Consider the following 26943-nt stretch of genomic DNA (forward strand, 5'->3'; position numbering starts at 1 on the left):
CAGGTGTTGCTTAATCTATTTAAATTTATATTAAAAAGATTACCTGAATAGGACAGGACTTCTTTATGCAGAAAGTGCAAGTCAATCATCTAAAACTATAAAGTTGATATAAATTAAAATACAGTAAGTTGGCTGAAGTAATCGTACCTACCTGAGATTTACTGTGCATTTACTTACTATTTTCCTTAAGTGTGATAATTTTGTGTAAAACTCTGAATAGTCAAATGAAAAGTGAGTAAAGGGAGGTGGAGAAAAGAATGAAATAAAATCCAAGGCTTCTGTTTTGATACGCTTTCACTAGTGACAAATGGAGTCGAAGAAGCAACTGCAAACAGGAATTTGCTTCCACTGTATAATTCTACTTCAACGCGGTCTTGATGCATTTGATTTGTTGGACTGCAGAAATTTGCTTTAGGAAGAACTTGATCCATCCTACTCCCATCTTCCTTCAGTCAATCCATCCTCCTTATAAGCAGCTGAATGAGGACAGTTTGAGGGAATAACTAACTACTGAGTAAAGGAGAAGATGAGAATTGGGGACTTGCTAATCTGAGCAGGGACTCTGCACTGGCTTTGGTGCCAGTGAAAGTATTTGTAATCACATCTTCAAAGTGATAGCAGCAATATTAGAAAAGGTAGTTTGAACAGCCCCATGCTCTTTATTTTGAAATATTCAGAGGTGTTGCATCTACATTTTCAACTTCTATTTTCATCTTTTCATTTCCTTTTTTCTTCTTTGAAGTGGTAGGGGTCACAGCAGGAATAGAAATAGGCATTATTGGTGATTGTTTCAGGATTGTCCAGTTTTATATTCCCATGTGTTCCTCCTTTGACTACCTTGAAAAAAATTAATTCTACTCTGGCTTTCCAGGAAAACTCAGTTAGTACAGCATGGTCAGAGACCCTACAGCTGTGCTTCATGAGGTGGCAATTACCACTTTTGTGATTTACTAATGGTGGTTAAAGATAGCTATTGCACGCAGTGGACTGCAGTGTGGAGATCAAAAAACTAGTGCCCCTGATCCAGTGAGCCTGGACCATGTGGCTATGTATAGATGTATCGGATCAAATTTGGAGGCAGGAATGCCTATTTTATAGGCAGGGTCTATGAAATGCCACAGCATGGTGCTTGTGGAATTTGACTAGTTACCCTGAGGGTTGTGGCAGACTGCAGGGGAGTCTGTTTCTGTAACATAGTTTTCTGCACAAATTTTACTGCTGATGATGAGCATTTTTGACTAGATACATAGTGGTAAGGGCTGCTTAAGTACATAGGTTTGACCTAAGTGTTAACATTCCATCTTCAGATTCAAACAGTTCCTCTTCTTCCATAGCTGTTGAGGTTTTTTAAAGAAGCAGTTGCTGTTTATGTGTTCAATGTAGGCACTTAGATGATACCCGTCACTGCTAGTTGATGACAGCATTGCAAGATTTTGGACATCGTTCTCTAAAGAATGGGCTGCCTATATCAGGAGAACTGCATCTGCTGAGCCTTTCTTGGTATATAATTCAAAACCAGCTGTTAATCATTTCTCATGTTCCTGCGGCAGACTATCAGAAATTGGCAATTTTCCTTTCCTTATTTGCCAAATCTCAAAGTGTGGCTTTATTTGAATAATACATTATTGTAGAAAAATAAACCTTTAAAAATTGTGACAGTTTATTCCTCATCCTACAGAGAAGTAATCTGTCAATGGTATTACGCTGGTGAAAGTGTGATGCATCTACACTGATTTGGATTTTTGGTTACAGTTTTTTGACCCTTTTGATTGTCCACAGGGATCATAAGATAGAGTAGATCTATATCAAAACAGGGAATGTTTTGATGGTCTGTCCACATCAGTAGGTAAATGAGTTTCATACTACCTGACTTCTGTTTTCCTCACCACTGGCCCCAGCCTTCCTGCACTGTCACAGTGAGTGTCATTCAACAACTCTGAACACAGCATGCAGTCTCAATATTGTTCCAGAGATGTGATGGTTTGCATTCTTGTTTACAAGACGTATGAATGCTTTAAAATCAAAAACCCCAAACTAAAAATGCCCAGAGAAGTCAGCAGAGCCTTGTTCTTTGCCCATTAGTACTATGACTGGAAAGCTGCAGGAGAATTTTGGGTCAGTGTAGTTTTGGAGCAGAGGATGGTGGTATATTAGCCCTCCAACAGAGCTGCTTTGTGAGGATGTTGGGAAGATTCTATGATTTCAGCAAAGTGCTGTAGCAGTTTTCCAGTCATAGTAGTAAGTGTGGAGGGACCCAAGGCATTTTTGAAAATGGAATTCAGAAATCTCAGTAACTTTATGAATAATGTATTTCATGATGTCTGTGATGGTACTGGACAGGATTTGATGGCCTCTTTGCTTTCCTATTCCCTGTTTTACTGTAATGATACAGCTTCTATGGCAGGGAAGAGTGGAAGGTTGAAAATAAGAGGCAGCATTCCCCTAAGAGGCTTCAGGATTAAGCTGATAAATAGGATAAGTGGTATCTCAAAATCTAAAAGTTTTCCTTAAGGTTTATTGTTTAAATGAGGAGGAAGGGGGGAAAACAAACCATTTTTCCCTTTCTGTTTTTGATATTTTAGTCTTTCTAACATCTGCATTGGAAGAAATGTGAAGGAATGTAACAGACTTAAGTAGCTAAGAGTTTTATTTTCTTCTCTTTTGAACTGTAGCTTTATTTTGAACACTGACATCACTGTAAATGTTTATATTTATTGGAAATGGGAGGATTTGGCTACAGAGAGTACCTTACTGAGCATTTTCTTTCATATCATTTTCCCTTTGGTATCTGCAGAATTTGGCTTCCCATATGGACACCAGATACCATTATCAAAGTCTCTCCTATTTGCTTTCATGTTTTGAATAAATTAGCATTAATACTGGGCCAACATTGTAGAAATAAATTATGAAACAAAAGCTAGTGTGGACAAAAAGAATCTAAAAGATGAATAGCTACTAAAATCAGCATCATAAGCAGAAGAGGGATTAAAATTATTAATTTCAGTTTTGACACCACAGGTCTTAAACTGATTGACTGTTCTATAAACTGCAATAACTAAACTTTATAAAAAGGTATAAGAATGGGCATAAAAATGTCTTGAAGTTTTGTGGCCATCTTGGAGTTCAGCACCAGACTGATTGAATGAGGGTACCTTGTATGCTGTTAAGGCCTTTTTGGTTATACTAGTTTCTGTTTAGATTACTGTGATGCCTAAGAAACTAAAGCTTATCTGGTTAAAGCTAAAAGTTTAAGATATTAGAATATGTTTTTGTCATTTTATGTGGCCAGGAAGCAGTTGTTACCTCTGGTTGCTTGAAAGAATAAAGACCTCAAGGCTTTATGTGGAACCCTAATTCAGTATTCTGGCTTACTATCAGACTTCTTCAATAGTCTGCCAGAAGTCTTATTTCACTAAGGCAGTCAACTTTGGGGAGGAAGGGGAGGTTTAACTCTTTTTTTTTTTTTTTTTTTTTTTTCCTTATGCTCCATATTGAAGCTACTAATTTTATTGTATGCCTGAGACTTTTAATGGGATCAATAGCTGAATGAAGTCAGTGGTGATAGCAACTGCAGCAACTGCAGCATCAGGAGGGTTTTGTGTATCATGGTTACCAAATAAATAGACCGTTATTTCTTTGGATAAGAACTGTATAGCCTTGCATTGAACTGAAAGATTTCAGGCCATCTTTTTTCTCTCATCTTTTTCTCTGGTAACTGTGTACTTGTGCAGTAGAAGTGTTAGATCTCTAGGTATCTGTAAGACAAAATATTTGAGGGTGTGTTAGTGCTAGAAGTGTGAGGAATAAGTGCTCACCTGAAATGTGAACTCTTTAAGTTGCTACCAAGTTAATAGTGTCTTTACTCCTTCACTATGAATGGTATTTTATTGGCAAGATACTTGCTTTCTGTATAGCCATTATACTAATTCATGTTTGTTTTAATCCTGCTTCTGTGGAAAGTCAGCTAATTCCTACACTTCTATTGTAAGGGTTTAAACAAAGCTGCGTATAAAGCGTGGGATTTAAAGCAATGCTGTGTTACAAATTATGAATGTAACAATAGGAAAAGACTGTTGTGACCCTGTTTCAAATGATGTTTACGATTACCAGTATTTCACAGTGAATTAGTGGTAGAGTAGGGGGAAAAAAAATGCTGGTGTGAAAGTACTATACTGTTCCCAAATATCTTGTTTCAAGCTGGGTGTATGTGTGCTTGGGGAGATGCCAAGACTGAAGCCTTCTGTTTCCAGTAAGTCTGAAGAAAACACCTAATTTGGGTATTTTAGTTTTAAAACCCATTGGTCTGTTAACAGAGGTGATATAAATGGATATGGGACTTTGAATTGAAAAGCTTGCTTTTTTATAAGAACTCCAGGAGCAAGGGATACACCAAAAGCAGCCCCTTTGTGCTGTCCGCACTTGTCAGATGTGTGGTGTTGTACCTGGCTGTAGTAAGGGACTTAATGTACAACTTTTCCCAGTTACTTCAGACCCTCTGTACCTGAAGTTCTGTGGATCCTGTTGTTGCTCTATTTAGCTTTTTGTCCCAAGGGTAATGGTTGTACTTTTCAAGGCATACCTGGGGACTGTTTTTACATTGTAATCCTCTTCAGCGTCAACTTTAATGCAGGGAAGTAGAAAAATCTTAAGACTTTGCAGTCACTCATTAAGCTGTGAAGACTTGAAAAGTATGAAGGCAGAAGTCAGCCTTTTGTTCTGATTTGTAGCTCTGGACACTCTTGACTCTTATTCACATGTCCAAAATTTTACAAGATTGTCTCACCTTTGAGATATGTCCAGTGTCCAGAATCTGTCTGACTACATATGTCATATGAGTATGTATGCATAAATGAACATGACACAACTTTCAGTGTTAAGAGGGGATCATAAAAGGTGGTCTCATCAATCTAATGTCTACCTCTCCTTTTAACACTTGTATGCTATTAGTGAACAGTATAAATCTTTGGAATGGGTTGAACAAAAAACTTTTTCCTGTCACATTCTGTGTGTAATTCTGGGGCTTCAGTTCAGAAGATAAAAATGTTTAACAAGCTTCAGTAATGTAGAAATGAAAGCCAAAGTCTCTGTGAAAGGAAAACCTTAAGTTTCCTAAATCTGGATCATGAGCATGCACTTAACTGAATCCTTTCCTTTAAAGCAGCAAGAGGATACAGAACTATGCTTCTGCTGTTTTATGAGACCTTCTGTGGCAGGTAACCTTGTTCTGTGTTCAGATGTGTTTTCACCTCCTGAGATGAGTTTTTAGAATAGTTCACAGCACAAGTAATTCATCCATTTCAGAAGCTAGTGCGTTTTTCATGAATTTTGAGTAAACTACAATTCTATCTTTGATAATTTCAGGAGGTTGTTTTAAAAAAAAAAAAAACAAAACCAACCTGAATGCTTTCTAGAATATAATTTGAAAACAATTGTGGACAGTGCTAGTTGTTTCAATAAACATGATTTCTGCAATAATAATGCAGCAGTAATACCTGAATTAACTTGTTCTGTCACAAGCAGTGTGCTTGTGTACAAATTGAAAAGAGCATTTGTACTCTGTGTACGTGATGCTCTATTACTTGTTCAAAATCTGTCCTATATAAAAAGCTATTATTGTAATAATGTTTTACATCCCTGATCAACATCTCTTCTAATCTGATTCCTTGCTTGACCCCTGTCCTCCAACAGTAATCATTTTTATTGAGCATGTAATGTTGTTCACCACTGTTGCGAAGTGAGCAAAAAAGAGTAGTCTTTTTTACAGTAATACTAATGATCATTTCACATATTAAGTGTCATGGTCTCTTTGTTTGCCTAAACTTTTAATTTACTGAAAGACAAAAATTGAAACAGTGGATGTGCTCTTAGTGCTTGTGTAACAAGAATCCAGAACTTACAGTGATTTTTCCACAAGGACATAAATTGTATAATTGCTTTCTGAAAGTCCATTTTTATCCCTCCCACCCCATAAACCCACTCTCAAATCCTGAATTAATTTGCTGCTTATTTCTTTGAAATGAGATGAATGGGTTTGATCCTCCTTTTGCTAGGGAGGACTCATTGAGAAAGAGCAGTAGGTAGTCAGCCTGCGTGTGCCTCTAGGTTATGTGAAGTTTATTATAGCCTTTTCCTTTGCTGCACGGAGATTTCAGTCCTTCTCTGACTTGCTGTTCTTCTCTGTTAATAAACATATCATCTCATTCCTCTCCAGCTTTCAAAGATTTGTATGACTGACTTTTGTTTAAAGACGAAGCTTACCACTTCTGCTTCCTGAATGTGGGAAGTAACACATCCAGCCAAAGGTGTTCTTAAAGCTGTGAAAATGTATTTGTACCATGTATGGGGGGGGGGGGGGGGGGGAAGAGATTCATTTTAATTAGATAACATATTCCAAAACACCTTTAAGTGTGTCAAATTCATTGCTTCAGTTAGATCTCTTCTGGAGTTACAACAGTTAACTATAGCATATACAAAAGCTATATATACCCTTTAAAAGTGGATTAACTTTGCCTTTACTGAATGTTGTATGTTGAACTTCTGAGGCTGTGACTTGCTCTGTGTTTCCCTATTTAAACTTTATTTATATAAACCTTTCTGTGATTGCAGTTGGTTAAAACTTAAGTCAGTTAACTGTGTTTGTGTATATATGTCATACACTTATACTTGGAAATCTGACAAAACATTCTCCCTGAAGCACTGTAAATGAAATTGATTATCAGAGCAGTAGTCGTTAGTAATGCACTTCTGAGGATTATACCCATGAGCAAATTTTAAAGGGATGATACAGGTGGAGGGGCAAAAAGTTACAAATGTATTTGCTATAGTGTGTCCTGAGGCATTTTTCAAATCTTGTCTTTAAAGGTGAGCATCAATCTTCATAATAAAAACTTGCTGGGAGATTAACCTTGAAAGTAGTCACAGTCCTATGAATTAATATAACTAATGTTATTTGACCTTAAGAAATAAATAGACATTTTAATCCTCTACTTTGAATTAAGAGCCAATTCTGAAACAAAAATTTAAAACAAATCAGAGTGGTGGTGGTTTTTTTAACCATAAAGGTATCCCATAGTGCTGTTTTGCTTCTTTACTGTTTCTGTTTTCAAAATACAGTAAGTGTAATGAGGCAGACAAGGATGAGATGTCATCCAAAGGGACCTGGACAAGCTGGAGAGGTGGGCCTGTGTGAACCTCATGAGGTTCAACAAGGCCAAGTGCAAGGTCCTGCACCTGGGACGGGGCAACCCCTGATATCAATACAGGCTGGGGGATGGAGGGAGTGAGAGCAGCCCTGCAGAGAAGGACTTGGGGGTACTGGTGGATGAAAAGCTGGACATGAGCCGGCAATGTGCGCTTGCAGCCCAGAAAGCCAACTGTATCCTGGGCTGCATCCAAAGCAGCGTGGCCAGCAGGTGGAGGGAGGTGATTCTGCCCCTCTACTCTGCTCTGGTGAGACCTCACCTGGAGTACTGTGTCCAGCTCTGGGGCCCTCAGCACAAGAAGGACATGGACCTGCTGGAGCGGGTCCAAAAATGATCCGAGGGCTGGAGCACCTCTCCTGCGAGGCCAGGCTGAGAGAGTTGGGGTTGTTCAGCCTGGAGAAGAGAAGGCTGTGGGGAGACCTTATTGCGACCTTTCAGTACTTAAAGGGGGCCCACAGGAAAGATGGGGACAATCTTTTTAGCAAGGCCTGTTGTGACAGGACAAGGAGTAATGATTTTAAACTAAAGGAGGACGGATTTAGAGTGGATGTAAGGAAGAAATTTTTTACAGTGAGGGTGGTGAAGCACTGGAACAGGTTGCCCAGAGAGGTAGTGGAGGCCCATACCATTCCAGGTCAGGTTGGAGGGGGCTCTGAGCACCCTGATCTGGTTAAAGCTGTCCCTGCTCACTGCAGGGGGGTTGGGCTGGATGACCTCTAAAGGTCCCTTCCAACCCAAAGCATTCGATGATTCTATAAGTTGTTCTTGCTGGGTTTCTTAGTAGGTTTTTATACATTTCAAAAGCCTGTTTTCCATTTATGGAGAACAAAACCACATTGGGGATGTCTTAAAGACAAAAAACCCCATACAGGTAGAATTAATAAAATTCTCAACTGAAGCTTTTAGCTGTGCTTCTTCACATAATAATAGCTCACATTTTAGGAGTCAAAGTTGACCTTATTTATATTGGGCACCTGATGTGTGTTTCATGAGTTGATGGGAGCTTCCTTGAGAAAACATAGCAAAATATGTAAAAAAAAAAAAAAAAAAAAAAAAAAAAAACCCAAAAAACCCAACAACAACAAAAAAAACCCACCTCCCAAAAAACCAAACACACACACACACACACCCCCAACAAACAAAAAAAACCCAAATCCCTCCAAGCTGTGTCTAGTAATTTTTTACATTAGAGGTTTAGGCCATTCCATATCCTACTGGGGTAGGTAGGGTACAGACAAAATAATTACTTCCACAAAGTGGTAATTTTGTTTTCCAAATTGTTGCAGTGTCAGGGGACTGCAAAGTCTTTCTGATCATCTCTGTAGAGAGGCTGCCTAAGGAGCTGCTTTCTGCAAGTGCCAGACTACTTTCTCCAGTCTTACTACAAGCTGTACTGCAAACTTTTTAGTGTCCTGAGATTGTCTATTAAAATTGGCTGTGAGAGATGTAGCAGAGCTGTACAATTCTCCCTAGGAGGCCTGTGTCCAATCTTAGTAAGATGAAGGAGGAAGTGCTAGGTTGTTCAGAGTGTGAAGTTCTCCTGTTGTGTTGTAATACTATGATTTCTTGACTGCCAGTCAGGAGTTCTAGTCTTAGACTTAAAGTGCAAACTGTTCCCATAAAGAAAATACAGACAAACGTGAAGATTACAACTTTGCACTGTGTAACAACCATGGAAAAAACTGTACAGTTTGTATTTGATGTTTTTTTCCTATTTCTATAGAGAACAGTGAATCTGATGTTTTAGTCTTAGGAAATGATGTGACAGTGTGTCTCAACTTTTTTTTTTAATGTTCTTACACTTGTTAATGTAAGAAAGTCACTTGCTAAACTTTCTAAAAAATCTTATCTGTTTTCATTGAAAGGTATTCTCTGTTTTATAACCGCTTGAAGAACATTGAGGAAAATGAAGGAGGCCTTGATAAATTTTCAAAAAGTTACAAAACCTTCGGAGTTAACCAATTTGTGGATGGTGGAATATATTGCAAAGAGTGGGCACCAGGAGCAGAAGCAGTATTTCTTGCAGGTGACTTCAGTAAGTATTTTTAGGAATATTTCTTCTCTCCTGTACTGTGTTTTAGGTCAATACCCTCTTCACTTAAAGACAATTTTGTAGCAATGATGAAATTCTGATAGTAAAAATGTATGTGGTGGCTGGACTGTGTGGCATTTTGTAACTTAAACTGATAATCTTCTACTCTACATTGCAATAGCCTAACATAGGTGTTTCTATTGTATGGTCAGTATTATGTATATCTACTTATTTTTTTAATACCCATATGGTGGTGACCTGTCTAAAGGATCTAGCATGATTGCACTGCAGCTTGAAGCTGAATGTGTCTAAACTACCTGAGGTTCTTCCTACAGCTCTACAGTTAGGCTTCTATAAAACTGTATGCAGAGAAGGAGAAACAACAGTGGAATAATTTGGTTTATCTTTGATCTAACAGCAGTGTTGTCCAAGCACCAAGGCCCTTCAAAATTCCCACTAATCATGAGAGTGTAGACAAAAGTTCTGCTGGAAAATGGTAAAATCAAACTATCGTACTTATGAAAGAATAGGTGGTGTTCTGTTTTGAGGGGAGGAGAAGGAAGGATGTTAGAACAGGAAGGTGGCATGATTACATGGAGGAATTGCGTTGCTTACTGTGAGAACTGGGAAGACATTGATTCACTTAAAACTTGAGATTAATGTAAATTTGCTCCTTGTTCAGAAAGCTAGCTACACTCAATGTTCTGCAAATTCTTAAATGGAAGTCAGATGCATTTTTGATCTTAAATCCTACAATACTAATTCAACTCCCTCCTTTTAGTTTGGCGTTTTAGGGATTTTTGTTTTGTTTTTCCCTTTTACCTCTCTACTCTAGCCCTTCTTCAGGGTTAGGTATTAGTCCATCAGGATACTAGGAATTTCATTACTGGCTCTTACTGAACTGAGACTTTATCTGTGAAATGATTTTGTTTATTTAACTGTATTTCAGAAGTATGCAGGGTTATTTATCCTTTTGTTTTGCAGAAATACTTACCAGGTGGGTGTTCAGTGTGTATACTTACATTACCAAAAAAAAGTATATGAATTGTGAATTTGAGGCAGTTAACTACTACTGCTTAAACAAAAAGTTAAATGTTGAGTTTTCCTTCTTCCTTATCCCTGTTTGAAGAACCTACTAAAAGGGCAAACTCTGTATTTGAGGAAGTCATGAACTTGAAATTGTATGTGCTTATATAACTTTAAAGTGGTAGGACTCATTACATATGGCATTAGCTGTAATATCTGGTGGTGTTTTCTAAAGTACTATGGTTAAGGTTCTGTAAAAATGTGCACAGTAATAAAGAAATAAATTGACTACTCTGGCACTGCTTTTCAGATCCATTGTTAAGATTTTTTCAGTGCTTCATAGCAAACAGTAGTGGTTTAGTAGTGTTGTCCCATAGTCCCAAGATCAATACATTTATAAGCAGAATAAGCAAAGAAAGTGTTTAAATGTTCATGTTATGCTTCAGTTTTCAAACATCAGAAACATAAAATTAATCTATTTTAATTGTCAGCAATTTGTATTTTTTTCTTTAAGAACTCAGTAGGAGGGTGTGTGCCCACTATACATTGTGATAATTTGAGTCTGTAGACAATGATTATTTTTAGAAAAATCTTTTGGTTTTTAATGCAGAAAGGCAGAAAAGTTAGTGCAACACTGTTTTCAACCATGCTTCTGTTTGATATGGTTAACCTAGTGAATGATAGAGTAGCTTTTCTTGAAGTCTTCCTTGTTATTTTATTGGAATAGACATTGATAAAATAGGTTAGTGCAGTTCTTAAATTTTAATATGGGAATTAAGTCCTCTGATTCAAAACTGAATAATGAATCAGAAGTGTAGTTCACCTACTGCTAGATTAGAGCGATGCCAGTTATCAGTACTGACTGCAAGACAGCTAGATGAGGGTATTTTAATAGCTTGACTTGATAAGTAAATGCACAGAAAGTTTTCCTCCTTATCCCTCCTCTGCTTGCTGCAACCCCACCCATTGCTCAAGGTTTTTGTGTGATGGATATAATAGTCTTTAAGTTAAATTACTTGACACAGTTGAAGACTAAAATACATTTGTTTTAAATATGTATTTTAATAGCCATTTTAAAAACAGACTCTTAATGAAATTTAATAATGAATATTTTAAAAAGAGGCTATAACTTGTAAATTGGCTTGGCAGGTTAGGGGGGGAGGTACACATATACCAGAATACAGTAGCTAAAAACTGCAATGGTTTTCTAAACTGTACTTCATTTAAAATATTTCATGTACTACATCATATGAAACAGAAATTTAGGACTAATATCTTAGAGTAGTTGTATCTAGATGTTAATGAAATATGGCAGTAAGAAGTCAGAAGACTGAAAAAAAAAATTCACTTTAACGTGGAAAAACTGAGTTTGTCCTATATATCATATTCATCGGTCATGGTAAAGTATTCATTCCCAAAGGGGAAGATAATGTACTCAGAAAGGCTGGAGGAATGGAAGACTGTCATTCAATTCAGATTAGCTTTAATAATATTCTGATGAGAAATTGGGTTGCAAAACCCTAAGATTTAGATTCAGGTTGCTACAGATATGTTTAATTAAACTGAATCCCTTTAACCTTTCTTTAAGTTTTCAAGCAGGTTAAAGTCTCAAACTAAATTTATGATTATATTGTATTTAAATTGAGTATCAGGATTGTTTTTAATAAGAATTTTTTTATAAAACTCAGCTTTTTATAGGGAGAACTGTAATTGAACCACTTGGGGGGAAGTTGAAAATCTTATACAAAGAAACAAACGTGGAACTTAAAGGACAGCAGTTCTTTAGGTTTTAAACTGAAATATGATGCCATGTAATATAAAAACAGTCAATGCTTTTGGGTTTTACTTCTCATGTAGGGAGATGGATAGCAGTGTTTTCTCGTACCATTTTACTTAATATGGTATTGTCTGTGAGTCTCTTAGATGTTTGGAAAGACACAAGAAATGACACAAAATATTAGTCCCTGATACTTAATCTGATAATTTTTTGCGGATCAAAAACTAGTAAAAAATGATAATGGCAAGTGCAGACTGTATTACAGAGAACTTAAACTTCTTTCAGAATTTATAATTAAGCTGATAATTGATAATAGCTTTATTATGAACTGTGCTTAAGATAAACATGAATAATTGATTTCTGTAATTATATACATGTGAAGCATCAGTCCTGCAAATAGAAAGTTTTTTTCTGAATGACTTATGCCTTACAGCAGACAATAAAGGTATTTTGGCCCAAATTATGGTATTTTTGTACCTCATTCTGAGGCACTTGTAATGAATGGGTTAGTTCCTATTTATAGAGCAATTAGTATCACTGTGCATTCTGGAGTAAAGCTAGAATCTAGTAATAGCACACAGATCTGTATTTGGATTGGAGAATGAAAAACATAAATTCAAGAAAATCCCAATACTTTCAGAGTTCTTCTTGTCTCTTCTTTAAAACTCCATAATTGGAGAGAAAAATATACTATATCTGTTAGTATTCTGGTACAATGCTTTACAATGCTTTTTGTGAAAAGTATTAAATGAACATCCAAAACCATGAAGATTTGGCAATTATACTTTTAGCCTCGCAGTAAATCACATGTATGAGGCAATTAGCTGAATTTCTGATACTAGAGGCAATACCAACATTATCACTCAGTTTTTTTTTAAGGTAGCTATAACACACTGAATATTTCATTTGTATGCTGTAATGCTGAGGAACTTGGTGACTATTGGCAATTTATTGCTAATTTACAATCGACTATTACAAAAGTCACTGCACTGCCAGGTTTTATGGGTAACCCATGGAATTTGTTTGGGAATTAGAACACTCAAAATTGTATTTGGCCATGCAGAGACTCAGTAGGTTATCATAGAATGCTTTGGGTTGGAAGGGACCTTTAGAGATCATCTAGCCCAGCCCCCCTGCAGTGAGCAGGGACAGCTTTAACCAGATCAGGGTGCTCAGAGCCCCCTCCAACCTGACCTGGAATGGTATGGGCCTCCACTACCTCTCTGGGCAACCTGTTCCAGTGCTTCACCACCCTCACTGTAAAAAATTTCTTCCTTACATCCACTCTAAATCCGTCCTCCTTTAGTTTAAAATCATTACTCCTTGTCCTGTCACAACAGGCCTTGCTAAAAAGATTGTCCCCATCTTTCCTGTAGGCCCCCTTTAAGTACTGAAAGGTCGCAATAAGGTCTCCCCACAGCCTTCTCTTCTCCAGGCTGAACAACCCCAACTCTCTCAGCCTGGCCTCGCAGGAGAGGTGCTCCAGCCCTTGGATCATTTTGGTGGCCCTCTTCTGGACCTGCTCCAAGAGGTCCATGTCCTTCTTGTGCTGAGGGCTCCAGAGCTGGACACAGTACTCCAGGTGAGGTCTCACCAGAGCAGAGCAGAGGGGCAGAATCACCTCCCTCGACCTGCTGGCCACACTTCTTTTGATGCAGCCCAGGATTCGGTTGGCTTTCTGGGCTGCAAGCGCACATTGCCGGCTCATGTCCAGCTTTTCATCTACCAATACCCCCAAGTCCTTCTCTGCAGGGCTGCTCTCACTCCCTCCATCCCCCAGCCTGTATTGATATCAGGGGTTGCCCCGTCCCAGGTGCAGGACCTTGCACTTGGCCTTGTTGAACCTCATGAGGTTCACACAGGCCCACCTCTCCAGCTTGTCCCGGTCCCTTTGGATGACATCTCATCCTTCTGGCGTGTCAGCTGCACCACTCAGCTTGGTGTCATCTGCAAACTTGCTGAGGGTGCATTCAATCCCACTGTCTATGTCCTTGATGAAGCTATTAAACAGCACTGGTCCAAGTGCGGACCCCTGAGGGACACCACTTGTCACCAGTCTCCATGTGGACATTGAGCCATTGACCATGACCCTCTGGATGTGACCATTCAGCCAATTCCTTATCCATTGAACAGTCCACCCATCAGATCCATATCTCCAATTTAGAGAGAAGGATGTTGTGGGGGACTGTGTCAAAGGCTTTACAGAAGTCCAGATAGATGACATCCATTGCTTTTCCCTTGTCCACTGATGCAGTCACTCCTTCATAGAAAGCCACTAGGTTGGTCAGGCAGGACTTGCCCTTGGTGAAGCCATGCTGGCTGTCTCAAATCGCCTCCCTGTCTTCCATGTGCTTGAGCATAGCTTCTAGGAGGATCTGTTCCATGAACTTCCCAGGCACAGAGGTGAGGCTGACAGGTCGATAGTTCCCAGGGTCCTCCTTTCTTCCCTTTGTAAAATGGGTGCAATGTTTCCCTTTTTCCAGTCAGCAGGGACTTCACCGGACTGCCGTGACTTTTCAGATATCATGGAGAGTGGCTTGGCAACTACATCAGCCAGTTCTCTCAGGACTCTGGGATGCATCTCATCAGGTCCCATAGACTTGTGTACATTGAGGTTCCTCAGGTGATCTTGAACCTGATCTTCCCTTACAGTGGGAGGGGTTTTACCCCCCTGGTCCCCATCTTTTGGTCCATCAATTCGGGAGGGGTGAGGAGAGAGGTTGCTGGTGAAGACTGAGGCAAAGAAGTTGTTGAGTTACCTCAGCCTTCTCCTTGTCTTTTGATACCAGGTTGCCATTCTTGTTCATCAAGGGGGTACACTTTCTTTAACCTTCCTTTTCTGGTTGATGTACCTGTAGAAGCCCTTCTTGTTATTCTTCACATCCCTTGCCAAATTCAGCTCCACCTGTGCCTTGGCCTTCCTGACCCCCTCCCTACACAACTGGGCAGTGTCCCTGTACTCTTCCCAGGGCACCTGCCCCTGCTTCCACTGCCTGTGCAGTTCCCTCTTGCTCTTTAGTTTGACCAGCAGGTCTTGACTCAGCCATGCTGGTCTCTTCCCTTCATTGCCTGATTTCTTACACCTGGGGACTGAGAGTTCTTGTGCTCTATGGAAGGTGTCCTTAAAGATCTGCCAGCTCTGTTCTGTTCCCCTGTCCCTGAGGACCGTTTCCCAGGGGGTCCTTCTGACTAACTCCTTGAAGAGCTGGAAGTTTGCTTTTCTAAAGTTTAGGGTCCTGACTGTGCTCCTCGCTTTTCCCATGTCCCTGAGGAATGTGAACTCTACCAACACGTGATCACTGCAGCCCAGGCTGCCTCCAGTCTTGATGTCACTGATGAGCTCACTTGCATTGGTGACCATCAGGTCCAGTATCACATCCCCTCAGGTAGGGGTGTCTATTACCTGGCCTAGGAAGTTATCCTCAATGCATTCCAGGAATCTCCTGGATTGCCTACAGCTCACTGTGTTGCTTTTCCAGCAAATGTTGGGGTGGTTGAAGTCCCCCAGCAGGTTATCTGTAAACAATAATTTAATTAAAAAAAAGTTACTGGCTTTAAGAAGCTTGAAAAAGTATGTATGTATATGTATGTATATGTTATACATATGTGTATATGTAAGTATGTATAAGTAAGTATATGCTTATTTGATATATAAGTCGGTATTTGATATAATAGATTGTCATAGTTGTGGTTTCTGTTCTTTAGTTCCTTTTTTTTCTCTGGCCTCCTCTCCCTTCCTCCCTTCCAGCTAACATTGGATCTAAAATGTTGATCACTCTGGAATGTCTGTTTTGGTTTCTGCTTCCTGTTTCCTGCACTAATGGGGACGGCTTCTGCTGGGGCTGGAGGGTGGGGGGAGGGTGGGCTGGTTGCTTTTGAGGGAGGTTTATTCTTTATTTAAACTGACAGGCTTCCTTCAGAGGAAAGAAACTTAAGCCACCAGCCCTCATAATTTGAATATCTGACAGCTGGTTAAAACTTTTCATATCCTAGAATGACTTTACCCCCCAGAATTGACTCAAACTTTTACCTAAATAGTCTAGGTACTACTGTGATATGATACTGAACTTCTTACTGCTTTCTTCAAAGCTTTTTATAGAAAAATATCTAGATTTCATGAGTACAGTCAAATAGTGGTATACTTCTGTGGCTGCAGACAGCTGAAGGCAGTAGACTAAAGTACAAGCTGCTGTTAATATCCAGGGAGACATCCTATCTGAGAAGTAATGACATTTGTTTTTGTCAGTGCTTGAGCTGTTTAATCACTTTTTAAGCAGATTGTGTTAATGACCCTGCTATTGAGTGGTTGGAAATCAGGCAATGTAGAAAGAGGAAGACCTGATTGGCCACTATGTAGAATAATATAGTGTCCTTAGAGAATATCTCCATTTATGTTCTGATTTTGTATTCTAAGCAAGTGGTATAAAGGGGTCTCGTGGGATAGTGGGATTTTGATGCCCTTCCCTTGTCTGAACTGCTATTTGTCATCTTTTCATCAAGAAGATGTGTGAATGCTTGCTGGACTCTGTATTCTCTTTGAGCATCCTTCAGTTGATCAGAAGTAGTATGTGGAATGTAGAACTATAACTGCCCTAAGAAATGAATTTATTGCACTTGAAAGTTCAACCTCAGTTTATGAAGTTTTTTCACTTTTGAAAAAATATTTACAGAATTGCACTAATGTATCAGCTCTTACATTGGAACAAATGAATGATTTGGTCAATATGCAAGAAGTACTCCTTTCCCCTGTGTGAAGGAAGAGGAGTGTTAATTTCTGATATGAAACTCCAAGTTAAGCTTTGAGCCTCAGAGCTGTATGGCTATATATTTGTCAATGTGAAAATAAAATCTCCATCCAGGAGATGGAACAAGAAGTCACTTAATTATGATTTAGCTGGAGGTACTGCATTCAAATTGATTTTTAATGACAACTGGTAGAGTCCAAACCCATTATAGTGTTGAATTTAGTTCTAGATTAAAGCTCAGTTCATGATTCTTTAGCATGCTAAGGGTGCAGTTCTGAGCAAGAAGTTCCCTCATGCCTCATGTTGCTGAGGTAGGATGTAATGTTTAAATAATTGGCTGGTTTTGGAACATCTAGTCACAAAGATGAGAGAAACTAAAAGTATGGGGGTATTCATGATGTCTTCCATGTTGGATTAAGACACATCTAGGGCCTGAACTTTTGTACTGGAGCTCTTGTCTTTGTGTATGGCTTATGGGTTTTCTGTGACGGTGTTCTTTTTTCCTAAAACATATTCAAGCTGATTATTTGAACTTCTGCTGGTAATCTTCTCAGCCTCTTTCTGTTTGTAATTATTGGCAGAATCTTTGAAGTCCCTGTTCTCAGACCAAGACATTTCTTCTTGTCTTTATATTTTCAACTACTGAATAGTCTGCTATTCAGTTTTTGGTTGGTGTTCTTTGTGCCCCACCACCTCCCCGCCCCAGCCCTGAGGCATTTTTGGCTATGTTTTGCTGAAAAATCTGAAACTAAGCAGTAAAACTAAGAAAAGCCTGAGCCACTTCCTCTTTGAAGGAAGCCTTCAATTTTCAGGGTGCTTTAACTTTTTTATGTCTCTCGCTTCAATACAAAGCAATATTTTCAATAATAACTTTCCTAAATAAGTTCCTCTCTGGGGGGTAAATAGTAAACAATGGTTTTAAGTAGGACCATCTGGGACAGATGGGTATTGCTTTGCATTTATTAAGTCATGAATCACAGACACCCAGTCATGAAGGACTTGGTGGTGTAGGTTAATGGTTGGACTGGATGATCTTAAAGGTCTTTTCCAACCTAAATGGTTCTATGATTCTATGACTGTGGCTGAGAAGAGGAAGGATTAACAGGAGCATCTGGTATTGGTAGCAGGTGGAGGCAAAGCATAAACAACTTGGGCAGAATAGTTAAAGCTGCCTTGCAGAGCAGAGATGCTTAAATGGGTAGAGAGATGTGACCATTCCTTCTCTAAACGAGGGAAGAGAGGTGGTTGTAACAGAGGTCATGAGAATTTTTTTTAATAACGTTAAGAATTCAGTGTTCTTGGCGTATGCAATGAACTCTACTTCAGGCAATTTCTCCAAGTGAGTTTTCTCGAGACTGGGCCTAAGACTTTTGCTGTAACCTTATTTTGCTCAGTATTACCAAGTCATTACCTGGCATATTTGGTTCAGTTCATGCATTGTAATCAAGAGATACAGCTCAATTGGAAAGAGTTTCATGAAAAGCAATGAAGATGATCAGATATCTATTGGGGAGGGAAGAAGGTTGAAAGAGTTAGTAGTAATTCCCATAAGGTCTTGACTATCATAAATCCTAACAGGTTCCTTAAAGTAGTCTTCTTGCAACTTAAGGTATTTGTTACTTTTTTAATCTTTCTTCTGTTTTCTTGCTTCTGCCTGAATTGTTTATTTCAGACAGTTTAGCTGTTTGCCATTTAAAAGAAAATACCAGTTTTAACTCTTTTACCACCTTTGTATGGTTTTTTTTTGTAGTTCTTGCTGCTTTTACATTAAAAGGTGCAGTGTTGTTTGGAGATGCTCTTTCTGAGCATTCAATATAGAGTTTTTACCATATGTTGATATTTGAACTTTAGGTACTGTTTCTGATGTTATACTCCAGATGAAGGTCCTGCTTTAGACAAAATGCGCTGTAATTGTTCAGATGTAGGCATAAGTTGTTCTAGATGTCTTCAGCTTCTCCAGTAGGCTTCCAGGGTCTTACCTGGCTGTGAACCCTCAGTTGTCATTCATTTTCCTTTAAGGACGGTATTGGTGCCACTTGGATTATGCAAATATGTTCTAAATGAGTATGTAATTTTTCTAGTTTATGCATAATATATTGCCCTACTGTCTACCTTCATCTTCCTTTTTGTCCTTTAAGTACCTTCAGTGCTTTGGGAACATTCAGGAGTCCTTATGACTGCTGTTCCCCTCTCCTTCTCTTAGTGATCATCACTGCCAGATTTGTAACTTACAGTAGGTACCATGTTATGACTTCCTTTTCTTTTTTCCCCCCAGCCCTAAAATCCTAGTGATGTATTCTACATCTTTTACCATTCCCTGAAATAAAAGAAAATAAATGTATGTATTATAGTATATAAACGCTATATATAGTGTTTGCATTTTTGGCATTCTTTTAAGGAGGATTGCTTTATTGCTAAGATATTGTTCGATGTTGGTCTTAATGAAACAAACACTACTAACATCTACTATTTTTTTGATTGAAACTTCAGAGTAGAACCAAGGGGGAAGACCCATCTAAATCTTACTAATATACAAGGTCTTCTGCTATTAATCAAGCAATAGTTTAGTAAATACTTTTGTCATGCTAATGTGTGATTTTCTGTCTGCACTACCCAAATACCTTAATAGTGATAAAAACTATCATCTAAATAGAGTACTGAGTTAATTGTATTTCTGGTTTTGAGTATAGGAAAAATTTTATTATAATAATCTCTTCATTGGTTTTGACATTACTCTCTGCTGTAAAAGGAATAGGTACTAGAATATTTGTCTTACACAGTTATTTTTGTCACATTGTCTAGCCTCTTTGACTTACGCCTTTCAGTTTTGTTCGTTAAAGATTGGCAGTTCTCAGGTTTAAGCAGCTGTGTAAGAGCAACTAGCAAGTTACTTTGAAAGAAGCCATCTTTCTCTGAACCCCAAGACATCCATGTATTGTTAGAGAAGGTTATATTTTTGTTGCAGAGCAGATAATATTTTTTTACTGATATTTATTGGAAAATACATGTGTTGATGAATATAGATAATTTCTTCATTTCTTTACCTACCCTATTGTGATTTCCATGGTGCCAGAAGTGATGATCCTGCTCCAATGGCATGTCCAGTTTTTTATTGAATTGCTTTTAACCCTGACTACCATGTTTAGTAGCAATATCGTTTTATACTAGTTTAAACTAGTCATGGAACTACAGTTTAGGGTGTGAACAGTTTGCTAGCTGTTATAGAATGCCTGCCTAAGATCATGCACTGCACCTCCTGTAAATAGGTCACTGAAGGCTGCTTATTCTTCTCTCACTGAGGTGTAAGCCACCTTTTTTTTTTTAACTACAGGACGTGACATGCAAAAAGATTAGCATGAAGGAAGATTAGGATGTGTTGCTTTAATGTCTTGCAGTTCAGTTTTCTGTGAGTGGTTTAACTTACAAGTCTCTGTTGCCTTGAACTATGTGAGACACAGATGTTTCAAGGCAAAAAAAAAGTAATTTTCAGACTTGGCTTGCCACTTTCTTCTAGCCTAGAAGTGATTACATTGCCTAATTCTGTCCATTCAGAAGCTTTATATTCAGTCTCATTCATATGAGTTAACCTTGAACATACATACAAATGCACAGGTTCTTGGCGGATGTCTAGTCAGTTGGGCATGTCATAATGACTAACCTTACATGTTTCCCAGTGCTCAGTGACTCCAAAGAGGACAAAGAATCTTGAATTATGGAATCTAAGCTTGGTTCATTAAACTTTTTTAATGAAAAAGGAATCTTCTTCAAGACTTACTTGAATAAAACTGGCATTTCAGGCCAGATTTCCTGGCTGTGTTTTCATTGTCTGGTATTGTGTGGTTTCCTAGCCATTGCTACCAAGTTTGCGGTTTCTGCTTTATTTTTCTTATTATATACACTTAATGAGCGTTATTAAATAGCACGTCAGCTTGTCAAAATAGAGGCAATGAGCAGCATGTGTGTCCAGACCTGGTTTGAGCATTCAATTTATGGAGGTTGGTTTTGGTTACATTTCGTCCAAACCTACTTCCCCTCTCTGTAATCAACAGCTGCTAATTATTTTTTCCCATAGCGTTGTAACAGATATTTCTACTGGCTTGTTTAGGATGTGGGGTTTTTGGTTTTAATTCTACATTAAGCATTACTTTTCAGCCATTAACTTTCATACCACCACAATTTCGTGGTATTAAAATCAGTAGTGGTTTTTTTGGGAGGAGGTTGTTTTTGCTTTGATCAAAGAAGGTAAAGTAGAAATAATTTAATCATTGTCAAATTAGAATTGGAGTATGATTTCATAGTGAAAATCTTATACATTTCATTGAACCTCTTTTGTATGTGTGTGGTAGTATCAGATGTAAAGTATTTGTCTGCTGTCACTGAAGTTTATTCTGAAAAAGATGGAAGTCTCCAATGACAAATCAAAGATAAATATGCTTAGTATTATTTCTTAAATTGCAGATGGCTGGAATCCATTTTCTCATCCATATAAGAAGATGGAGTATGGGAAGTGGGAGTTGTTCATTCCACCTGGACAAGATGGTTATCCTCCTGTGCCTCATGGATCAAAGCTAAAGGTGTTGGTTCTAGACTTACTCTGTCCAATTCTTGTAACCCTTCTTACTCAGTTGTCCTTTTTGTTTTCTTTTAAATAACTTTATTGTCTTTTGATTGTTCTAAGAAGCAAAATCAGTTTACTTATGCAAAGTGACCTCAACAAGTGAAACATTAACATCTAACTCTGTGATGCTTAGGAGCAGGTATATGTGGCTGAAACGTGGGTATAGTGTATCGTATCATGTTACAAGATGAAAACAGTATTTACATATTGATAATGTGAAAAATAAGAATTAAATAATGTATAGATGAAGTGTCTCTCTACTTGATGCAACGACTTGAGATTAAGATCCTCTTCAAATCTCAGTACCTTGCTAATTTTTATGGTCCTTTTACCCATGTCTTGTCAGGTGATCTTTTTGGTTGCTTTAGTGGTACATGCGGTCTTGTAAAACTTCTGCCTATCACTCTTAGGAATTAAGGGTATTGAGAGGTAGGCTTAGGTTAAGTAAGGTAAACTAAATACAGACAAAGGGAAAACCTGGTTATTTTATCAGTAGTATTTTGTGAGTATCCGTGAGCATAAAATCCTTTCTTCCAGAAACTAATGGAAAGTTTCTTTGAGCCGTCAAATGCCATAGTTGTTACACTTAGTGCAGATATACATAATGATAACTAACTGTCAGTTGGTTATTTCTAGGTGAATACTGATTTCAGAGATGTACTTTTGAGAATTTGAATTGTTGCAGTCAGAGTTTGAGTTCCAGAGATATTAGATGCTAACGGGGGACAGTAGTGAGTAGTAAAGAAATGTACTGAAATCATCTATACACTAGGAAAATTAAGAGACTGGGAGTATTTATATAATACCACTGTATTTTCAGGGCTCCTATCAACAAAACTAACACACTGAAAAATTCCTCATTTTTATGCTGAAAATCAGCTTAGGTAGACAGGGAATCTGCTGAAACAAAGATATGCATAAAAATGCTCTGGAAATGCTTACTCAGTGTGTGTGTTTATCTCTATGCTTTTTGCTATAGCCTATGAAATTATCCCAGCAAGAAATATGGATAAATTGAAATTTAGGAATAATCATTCAGGGATGAGAAAGTTGTTTTTATTTTACAGAGCAAGAAAGAAAAGTTGTCTGCAATTCAGAAATACAGTGATTATGCAGTAATGTATGATATTGCGGAATGGTTACTTAGTATTTTCCATGGTTTTGAGACATAAGTAGGTTAGATTTTTTGATTGTTGCTAAATTTACTTTTTATGTTGTGTCTACAAAACTATTGAGCTCACCTACTGTAGAATATTCTGTGCTCAGTTGAGAGATGAGGTGTGAATGATGAGGAGTGTTGATAATTACTAATATAATAGCAAAAAGCATATATTCTTAAACATGTTTGGAAAAACTTAAGATGATTTTTTTGTCTGTCTGCTTATATAATCACTGATCATATCTTCTATTTTTTAAGTACAGGTCTTTATTGTACTTTCTCCTTTTCCATTCACTATTTTCTTTGAAATATAAACTCCATAAAGCAAAGACTACATTGTACATAATTTGTATGCAGAATTTTTTTGACTACTGATTACTCTTGGTACTGATGCACTAGTAAGGTGATTTGCTGTAGTTGTGCAGTTGCTCTGAGCCTTCTGAAAAGCCATGAGACTCTTGCTGGAAGAGCAGAATGTGAGTTTTCCTTTTTTTATTTTTTTTATTTTACCCTGCCACTTCTTGAATTCTGCTTTTACATGGTCAGTTCTAAGCAAAGATATACGCAGTTATCACTGACACACAAAATGTGATTGCCAAACAGGCTTGTGAAGCTGGACTGTTCTGTCTGCCTGTGAGAAAGACTTGCTTTTGAGTGTGTATATTCTTGTCTTTCAAAAAAAAAAGGCAAAGGTTTACAAACTTGATTTACAAGTGTACATAATCATAACTGATGACTGCATCCGTATGGAACTGCTCCCAGCCTCATCTGTAAATTTGCTAATAATCTTTCATGACGCTTTTTTTGTTCTATGGTGCCTATACAACCAGATCTAAGACATCACAATGTGTACTTTCAGTGTGTTTAGGTGATATAACTAATGTGGAAAAAAAAAGTCTTCAGTTAAGGTAGTTCTAAAGTGGTTTATCTGTCACCAAAGCTGGAATGAGGCTGGAATATTCCATATGGTAAGCATGTATGTTACCCTCATGCTATGGCTGATCTATTTGTCCTCTCATTCCACTAACAGGTTCAGAAAACTGCTGTTCTTTAAGTTTTCTTCAAACTACGTGGTTCTGTTAATTATGATTGTTCATAAATGTGTGTATTTTGGGGAACACGAGGATTTGTGTGGTAGAGCATAGTTTTGCAGTTCTTTGTTCATGTAGAAGCTGAGAATATTGCATTGTCTGTAGATGGAAATTACTATGCCGACTGCAGAGCTAGTGTTGAAATACACAGGCACCTTTGTGTGTGCTAGGCTAGACAACAAAAACTATTTCTTTTTAGTAATAAAGGTATTCCCTCTTTTGCTTTGCTAAAGAAGCATAAGGTAATCAGAGGTTTTAAAGTTTCTTTTACCAATATTCTTAAGTATTTAAGTTACAATAGTCCATTTTAGACACTTATGCAGCGATTTGGTTAATCTGTTGGGGGGAAAAAAGTCTATTCCAGAAGGTCCTTATCTTTAGCTTCTGTCTACACTGTTTTCTTTGAGTTCCACACAGGCAAATGCCAAGTTCTGAAATGGTGACAAGGTCATTCGTTTTAAATAATTTCTAAGCCAGAATAGGAAATGGATGGAGTGTAGCTGGTGGCACTAACTTAGATCAGATCACAAAATATTTTTGTAGGAATGATGAGCAGAGGTCAAACATTTGCCTATTTTCAGTAGTGGACTGTCTACTGTAGCTCTTCAGGCAGTCTTATACGTAAATACAAACATTGAAGAAGGTGAGTAATTAAAAAAGCCTGCTATAGATGTTCTGGTACTGTTCTGATACTGTGAAGGGATGGATGCTTACAACAGTTGAGTGACTCCCCTGTGGATTGACATCCATCTACAAAATAAGGTTACTTGCTAGAAAAGGGCACTTCTTTCTTTCTCCGTGGATCAGTGGGGAGCTTAGAGTGAGTGAAGTGAACAAATGTAGTTGCTGTTGTGGTTGTGTGGTTTCTTTTGTTTTTCTCCAGACTTCTGACAGATGTCATAAGCTGAGCATAGATTTAAAAAAAAAAAAAACAAAACAAACAAAAAACGGACAAAAAACCTCACTTTGTGCTTTAATAAATTAAGCCTCTTTCTTTATTCTAATGGGGGTAGTTTGAAAGACGGTCTGGGACAACCGAAGTTTCTTTAAACATTAACGTGTTGGTCATTCTAACAGTGATGGCAGTTGGGGGACAAGTGTGCTTGTCTTCTTTCATGGTTGATAATGAATTCTTCCTTCATTGCCAGAGTGTTCTTAATTACCTTCTCACAGTATACAGCAAGCTTTTGGAAATATTAACACCGATAGGCTTGTGTTGTCATATGCATGCAAGAGTTTAATCAGTGTTCCACTTAGTTCTTTTACTGTTTATTTATAAAGGAGTTTTACAACTGCTTAAGAATAACTGTAGATTAAGTTTTCACTGTAGTCTAAGATCCTAATTTTGAAATAGGGTCAGTGGAATTTAGGGGTGGGGACAGTATTGGTAAAAATTGAGATCTTACTATCTGCAGTGGGGAACTTGTTTAATACTCTTTATAGGAATGCCAAGGGACAACACAGAAAGTGCAGAACAATTGGAAAATAGAAGCCAGTAAGAATTCAAACCTAGATGAAAATAATTTCCAAATTCATGCCTAATAATAAAGTTCTGAAATATTTTCACACAGCTAAATAGGAAAAGATGGTAAGATCAGTACTTCCAAAATATTGGCAATTATGATTGAGCTACCTGCTGCCCTGGAACATTGAATAGGAGGAGATCAGTACAGTGGAACCACTAAGTTTTCTTCCAAGAGCTGGAGAGGGTATACTAAAATAGTAGTAATAGTTCAACTTTCTACTAATGACAATAGGTCTGTGATTTCTCTGTATATGCTGACAGAACTAGTCATATACAGCTTAGGGAACAAATGACATAAGTTTTCCCTGGAAAGGTCACCTCAAAATGGTAGAAACTTTTTAAATCTCTGCATTTCATCATTTGCTATATCTATATCCTTTCTTCCTTCACATACATATATATCTCTGTGTGTGTGTATATATATTTAAATGGTAAATTTTATAGTTTTTTGAGTGCTGTGTATTGTGATGAGGTGAATAGACTTAATATCTTGTGCACTTGTTAACACAATATTCTTCTATTGATATTCCAGACTCTTGCATGTTTGAGTGGTTTCAGTGATTGCTGAACAGTAGTTATAGGTGCCAAGTTCAATACAAAATTGGGGCTGACATAAACAACAGGTTTTTTTATCAAGTTTGTACAAGATATTTTAAAAGTTCACTGCTGTTGGTCCAAATAACAACTCTTTTTAATATTAAAGGGTGCAAAGGAGGAACTACTTTGAGTCAGAACACTAACAGATTAGTCATGGTTATAAGCACCTAAAAGTACATTTGTACCCATGAGGAAAGTTATGGAAAGTTAGTTGTAAAAAATATTAAAACTTCATCCTTACAATTTTTACCACTGTATCCTGTGCTTTGTAGCAGATCTGTATGCTCTGTGTTTAACTTGTAAACCTTGAAAAGGAATCAAATATGGTGAGCAGGTAGGTTAATCAGTGTCAGGGAACCACTGTTAGCAAAATTCATCAAGTGTAATTACTGTCAGTGATGGAGTAGATGGTGTTGCAGCTGACCTGACTGATCAGGAAGTCCAGCAGCATAGTATCAGACTGGCTTCGAATTCAGGTTTCATGCGCTTCAAGCAGTCTGCAGTCAAAACGTGAAGGCATTTTTAATGAGAACGTGAAAACCCAGGAATTTAATAACAGGATAACAGGCTGGTGCTAGGTATAGAAGTGTTAAACATGTGGTGGGTTTTCTGTAACATAAGATGTAAATAGGTTATGTGCAGCTTTTACAAAGGGAACCCTACGTACCCCTAGCAGAAGTATGATGTTTGATTTCAATGGGAAGCTTCCTGAAGTGTTTGCTCTTTTCTTATACATACAAATAGAAACCTTTCTAATGTTTCCTGTTTTCATCTCAGCTGGGGACATGTGGAATGTCCTTGCTCATCATCTGTTAAGTTCCATGTCATTTAAATTTCATGTCTTAAATGGCATGTAGAATGGAAAAAAAAAAATCACCAGGTCTGCAAAGTTGCACAGTGAATGAAACAAGTGTTAGGCAGCATCATGGTATATAACCTATGTGCAAGTAGGAACAGATGTGGCATTCCTGGCATTTTGAACTTTAGGGAACAGGACTTAAGTCGTCTAGCATATACATTTCTAGGCATCAGTGATGCTCAATGGGAAATAAAGCATTAGTTAAATCTGTGGCAATACCCTTCATGTTTCATTGCTTGATTGCGAGCCATGACCCTTCAGGAAGTTATTGTAGACTTCTCCGGGTTACAGATTAAGTTTACTAGCAGAAGG

The 26943-nt window shown here is 37.9% G+C and overlaps 1 protein-coding gene across 1 annotated transcript in view; it reads left to right on the forward strand.

The window, feature by feature from the left end:
- The window catches only part of GBE1 (1,4-alpha-glucan branching enzyme 1), a 178230-nt gene that overhangs the window by 34049 nt on the left and 117238 nt on the right, over positions 1 to 26943 (forward strand). Inside the window, exons 2-3 of the mRNA XM_075718169.1 lie at positions 9068 to 9237; positions 21241 to 21356. Of these exons, the coding sequence (XP_075574284.1) occupies positions 9068 to 9237; positions 21241 to 21356 (286 nt within the window). The remainder of the gene's footprint in view (positions 1 to 9067; positions 9238 to 21240; positions 21357 to 26943) is intronic.

This window comes from Pelecanus crispus, chromosome 1 (genome assembly GCF_030463565.1).
Source record: "Pelecanus crispus isolate bPelCri1 chromosome 1, bPelCri1.pri, whole genome shotgun sequence".
NCBI lineage: Eukaryota > Metazoa > Chordata > Aves > Pelecaniformes > Pelecanidae > Pelecanus > Pelecanus crispus.